This window comes from Pterocles gutturalis, unplaced genomic scaffold (assembly GCF_000699245.1).
Source record: "Pterocles gutturalis isolate BGI_N339 unplaced genomic scaffold, ASM69924v1 scaffold15484, whole genome shotgun sequence".
NCBI lineage: Eukaryota > Metazoa > Chordata > Aves > Pterocliformes > Pteroclidae > Pterocles > Pterocles gutturalis.
Genome location: NW_010135974.1, coordinates 1 through 6021, shown reverse-complemented (window position 1 = coordinate 6021; position 6021 = coordinate 1). Strand labels below are relative to the sequence as shown.

The 6021-nt window shown below is 49.2% G+C and overlaps 1 protein-coding gene across 1 annotated transcript; it reads right to left on the bottom strand.

The window, feature by feature from the left end:
- Nucleotides 1-3439: 3439 nt before the first annotated feature.
- On the bottom strand, nt 3440-6012 carry RPL35A (ribosomal protein L35a). Its single transcript, XM_010082127.1, has 4 exons — nt 5976-6012; nt 4887-5039; nt 3774-3918; nt 3440-3494 (listed from the first exon to the last, which is right to left on the bottom strand). The coding sequence occupies exons 1-4, from the start codon at nt 5984-5986 to the stop codon at nt 3471-3473; spliced, it is 333 nt and encodes a 110-aa protein (XP_010080429.1). The 5' UTR covers nt 5987-6012; the 3' UTR covers nt 3440-3470.
- Between the last annotated feature and the right edge of the window lie 9 nt (nt 6013-6021).

Here is a 6021-nt window from a genome sequence, read left to right as displayed (position 1 = left end):
CTGAGCCAGCCAGGAGCAGGGACTGGCTGTGGACAAGCTGAGCCTTAGAAAACCTTTGCACAAGTGCTCTGTCACAGACCTGTTCTCCAAACCTGCTTCTACTCACAGCTTTGGAAAAACCCACCGTTGAGACACTGGAAAGCAGCTGCTTTACTTGTGCGGTGCTGCCAGCAACACCAGGAGCACTGCTGTGGAGCGCCAGCACTCGCTGAGCTTTCAGCCATGGAGATCTCCTTCGGTGCCCCAAAGAAGCAGCAGAGGAGGTAAATGCGAGTGACGAAAATACCCCAAACCTCACCTGTCCCCTTGCCCTGAACATTCCAGTCCCAGTGACCCCCTTCTAGCCCCATCTCCTGTTCACTCCTCCATGGCTCTTCCCATCTCCTCCACTGACCTTCCCCAAAATTCCCCTCAACCTTTCTAGCCCCTGAGCCCAGACCTTTCCCCACTTTTCACTCACTGAAGCTTGAGCTGTATCAAACCAGACATAGATCCCTCCTGTGACAAGTGTAGTCACAACTGAATCTGCACTGGATGGTCACTTGGTTCCATCCCAGCTCCCCACGCCCTGGACCCAGCCACCTCCAGGGCCCGCTGGGGCAGCCCCAGTCTGGTCCGAGGCAGCCTGTGCCGACTCTCCAAATCACACCATTGTGAGCTCTGCTCAGCGGAGGTTACGCCCCATAAGCAAATAAATCTGGGAATTCCCTGGCTGCCCCACAGCCTGGCTTCCTGCTGGGGAACCCCAAACCTTTCCCTGCCTCTCTTCTCCAACATCCCGTTCCCTGTGAAAGCCGTGCCTCATCCTGCCCATCTCTGCACTTGTCCCGAGTTTCCTTATGTTTCCTTGAGACACCATCCCTTCCTGGATGGCAGGAGGGCACAGGAAGGTGTTTCTCAAGAGGAGGATGGGGACCTGGCCCACGGCTGTGTGCGGAGAGCTGGCGGTGCTGGGGCAGTCCTGATCCCGCGGTAGGAGGGATGTCCCTGCCTGTCCCCTTAGAGACCGATGGAGGCTGCCCCTCAGCCTGCTCCCTTCTTTGCTTCTCCACTGGGAAGATGTTCAAAAGCTGGCTGGCAAGACATGAAATCAGACCCAAGGACCAAGCTGCCTCTTCTGGCCTTTTTCTCGCTGTCCTGCCCGAGCCTCAGCTGGACCCTTGCCATCAGTTTGACAAGAGGACCCGGGACTAGCTGTTCAGCCACCAACCTCCATTTTTTCCCAGTACACATGTGCCTTTGACGTCAGCGCTCTAGCTTTCTGCGTGTTCACCCTTTGCAGAACCCCTTAAGTCACCCCAGACCCCACCAAGCTGGAGACCTGTGTTTGGGGACCACTGCACACAAACACAGCCACTCCTGCCTCCTTCCCCCAAAACCCCTTCTTGGCATGGGCCCAGCCCCCAGGTTCTCAGAGCTGCTCCCTTCACAAAATCAAAGGTCAGATCCATCCGCTTCCCAGGCTGGAGCTGCTCCAACAGGCAGAGCAAAGGGTTTGGAGCCGCCTAGTTTGACTCTGCTGAGCCCTGAAAGAGGCCACAGGCAACCACCTGGCGAAGGGCCCTTCTGGTACGCTGCAGGACCGCACCAAAGGGCAGCTGGACTTTGCCCTGGCATGTAGGCACAGCAGCCCAGATCAGTGATGAGCAGGGCTAGGCAAGGGATTTTTGGAAATAAGCAAAGCTTGGTCCAGGTGCTGTCTCGATCAAGATCTTCCAGAGGTAGCACTCATGCATGTCTGCCAGGAGCCCACAGGACAGCCACTCCCAGCATCTTGTCCAATGAGCAAGAGGGGGCAGCAAACTTGCTCTTCCACCATCTGATGTCTACAAAGAACCTGGGGAATTTCAGGACAAGAACTACCAAAGACCCTTGCATCCAGGCTCTCCTGGGGAAAAGTCCTACCTCTGGGTTTGTTTCACTCAGTTTTGGGACAATCTAAAATCCAGAGGCTGCTGGCCTGCGCTCACTCCCTGACAGATGGTTTATTGGGGACATTTTGATACTCAAGAAAGGCAGTCCATGCAAAGCAGAAACTCAAGTGATTGTTGATAGAAGTTTCCTGGGGTAGATTGTTCAGCCAATGCAGCAAAGAGATCTGAGCTTTGCAGCAACAGCAGCACGATGCTGAGGGAGCAGCGCCCCTTCTGGCAGCAGCTACACAGTGAATCATGTCTGTGCAGGACCGGGCAGACAAGGCACCAGGGAGGAAGGGTTTCTACAAAGGGACATTGAGGTGAACAGTGCTAAAACCAACCTGCCAGACTCTGCTGCCCAAGGGAATTCATGTTTGAATTGCTGTTCAAGATAAAGCCTTAATTTACCGAATAATGTACTCGGAATACAAGACTACTCCACCTCCTTTAGAGGGAAGAGGATTAGTTCTGAAACAGCCGCCCACTGCAGGAGACAAGTGAAGGCCGCGATCAGAGGGCTCCCAGCTGAGCCCAGGCAGCGGGGCCAGGCCGGGAGCAGGGAGCTCTCACTTGTGGGGACAGAGGGACCTGCACTGGTGTGAGGCTGGGGGAACGCCACAGACACAACTCACCTGCCTCACCAACTAGGGACGCTTTCCAAGTGATGAACAACTACACGGAACCAGCAGTACCACACGCCCAGGGTATCCACAGGTCATTTTGGGACTGTGACATCAGCAGCAACCGTGCCAATCGGCAGCTGCTTGAAACTCCCTTAAAACTACACAGTATTTTGAGGGATGTACTAAGAAACTGAGACTTGCACTTTAAAAATCTTTAAATGCATTTTTCACCACTTCCTTGTTAAGAAACCTTAAGGAACTCATGAAAGTGATGCACTGTTCTGATGTAAGGATCCTCCCCACCCCACATTACATGCTGCAATAAGGCTGGCCAGGAAACCAGCAAGTATGAACACTCGTGCACTACGGAGTCGTGTGATGAAAATTTGTCTAAATAAATACATTCCATAGAGCAGATGCTACAGGCATGCGCACTGCCCAGGTACGCATCTTCTCACTCTGTGATTCTACCAGAACTGCTATTTCTAGATGCAAGCCAGGACTGCTAGCGGCTCAGATTTAATGTCCCACTACACAGTTTTGTCTCAACAGCTCTCATCACCAACTACAAGAGAAACGGGAACAAGAAGCTTCTCTCTAGTAGGCAGGCAAGAAATTATTTCTCATATTCTATATAAAGCTTGTGGGCACAGTTTAGGAGGTTGCAGACATTTTTTGTCTAGCCCTGAGAACCATCCAGATTCCGTTACAAGAGGCACAAACAGGCTGCAGTAAAGGCTGCCACACAAACGCCTTGCCAAGCACGGGTCAAATCTCCATTTCACCATCTAGCCTAGAGTCACTACTCCATCCCCGCGCTGCAAATTCTGATCTGCTGCTGAAAAAGAATGAAGACCCTCAATATAGGTGGAGGGGATAAAAATAGAAATGTACAAAAATGAAACATTTTCCTTTTATTTCCAATAAAAATTTAGATCCTAGATGGATACAGCATCTGTAAAAGACAAGAATAGAATACTGTTAGAAATCCCGTTACTGTACTATTTTGAACACAAATTTTGCAGTTACAATCTAGATCAATGTCTTCAGCTACTATACCACAGCACAAGAAGCCAGCTACAAACCTCTCCTAGCACCAGAAGGAGCACGTATCAAAGAGCCATGTTGAATGCGGAACAGGAACAGAACAAAACCATAGTCCAAATTTTCCCTCATACTACGTGGGATGCACCCTGAAAACTGACAATAAATATGATAAAAGAAATCCACTCACCACCCGGATTCTGTGTCCAATGGCCTTGGCAGGAAGGTTGGAGCGGAACTTGGCACGAACCATGCCGCTGTTCCCATGGGCGCGCGTCACCTTCCCCCAGATCACTCGTGTCCTGTTGGGCTTGCCACCAGGGGTTACAGTGTTGCTGAGGAAAGAGAGGAAAAGAACCCCTGAGAATGCCAGTCGCAGCTCCATACGGACCATGACGGGACTGACAACGCAGCCTCTTTAAGGCACTTCCGTAACTTCATTCCACAGCCATCTTCAATTGGACCACCTTCCACTTTTATCTACCTGTGAAAATTGCTAGGCCTGGGATTCTCACTATACCTTCCAAACCAGTAAGTAAATTGCAAATTATCAGAAGCCCCCCTGAAGAGCTATTAACAAGTCATAAAGTTTAACAATTTGGCAAACACTGATGCTAAGATGATCAAAAACTCAACAATTTTAAGCCCAAAGAAAATGCAACATCTTATTTGTAAGATTTCTCCAGACACACCAAAGGCAGAAGCCTAAGCCGCTGGAACAGACTCCAAAAAACTGCTTTAGAAGAAAAGCCAAGTGCCGTCTTGGAAATTATGGTGGTCAAGCTAACCCCCTGATCACTTTTATTCAAGGAAATTTGAACTCTGGTACCTGAACTCTTAACAACTACACTCAAAAATTATGTGGAAGGTAATAAGTAGCTGTTCGTAATCCTTCCACCAATGCCAGCTCAGCAGAAGTGACAGTGCTCTGACACGGGCTCGCAAAAGCCAGGATACAGCTGCCTCCAGGCTTCACAAAATACTTTTGTTGTTAAAGTAACTCCATAGCTCATAGTACTTGACAGAAATTCACCTCACTTCCATTTACTCTATCAATCTGCCTTCAGTTTTTGCCAGTCTCTGGCTAAATTTGTTTCTCTAACATATCATTTATAACAGCGAATGATTATTTCACCTACCTTCATGATCTGAACTAAGAACACTTAGGCCAGTTAAAATAAAAATAACTAAGGACTTTAAAAATGAAACCAACCCAGAAAATTGGTCTACGCTCACATCCTGGCATTTGCAAAAGCTGATAGAGGAGTTGGCTAAGTTAGCATAACAAAGAAAGGTTACTTACTTTTTAGCTTTGTATACATAGGCACACCTCTTGCCCAAGTAGAAGTCTGTCTCCTGACGGGCATAAACACCTTCAATTTTCAGAAGAGCAGTGTGCTCCCGCTGGTTTCGGAGGCCACGTTTGTAGCCAGCAAAAATGGCCTTGCACCAGAGCCTAAAGGCATTGAAAACATTTACAAACTGTAATTCACTCCAAAGAATCAAATGTAAATAAAAAAAACCAAAGTGCTTCAACATCAGGTGTCATGTCTTCAAATGTCTACAAACCCTCTGTGATGACTAAACATTACTTTTTCCTATACACTACATAACTTGAAAGACATAAACAGGAGAGTGCTGCAGGAACTGCTGCAGGAGAAGATATTAACCGCTGTGAATTTGTAGTCTCAAAGGAATTAACTGCAGTCTACGGGGACAGCCAGAGAAACAGCCCCACATGCACTGGACAAATGACACTACACAAGCTCCTCAATTATTCACAACAAAAACCTGCCTGTACTACGCAGCTATAGCAATTATAAGGCTCATTCCACACACCACGTATGACTGTCTCAACTGCATCCAGCAGCTGTCCCATAACACAGAAGTATTAAGCTAAGCTATCCAGTTCTACCTCCCACACACGCACAACAGAAGATAAACCCCACAGATCAATATTAAGACAAAAAGCAGTGATTCAGATTCAATCCCTCCACCCTTTACCACCCCAATCCCTGTATCAGTAAGAAAACTCGATGGCATGGTAGCTCACGCAGCCAGCATGTCAAAGCCTCTCCCGTACACCGACGCTTCACAGATCCTGCGCTAACACAAACATCACCAGCGCCGCGCATCTGCTGACAGCGCCGGGAAAGCTGGCACACCAGACCAACAGCTGCCACCAGCTTAAGGCAGAGGCTTCAGAAGAGAGACACAACTGTGGGCGTCTAACAGAGGGCCCAGCAGGGTACCGGGCAGAGGAGCTGTCCAGGAAAATGAGAGCAGGCCCAGGAAAACGGACCATCGCCCATAGCTTTAACACTTCCAGCAACGCTCCCTTTGCAAGAAGACCTGTCAGAAGGAACAGCGAGCCGAGAGCCACTTCACTCACCTCCCGGTCATGGTGTCCTCCTGCAGCCCCGGTCCCAGCGGCCTAG

Coding starts and splice junctions, on each gene's coding strand:
- RPL35A (XM_010082127.1), bottom strand. Junction 3,919..4,886: donor TATGTATACAAAGCTAAAAA/GTAAGTAACCTT, acceptor CTCTTTCCTCAG/CAACACTGTAACCCCTGGTG. Junction 3,495..3,773: donor TTGGACACAGAATCCGGGTG/GTGAGTGGATTT, acceptor TGTCTTTTACAG/ATGCTGTATCCATCTAGGAT.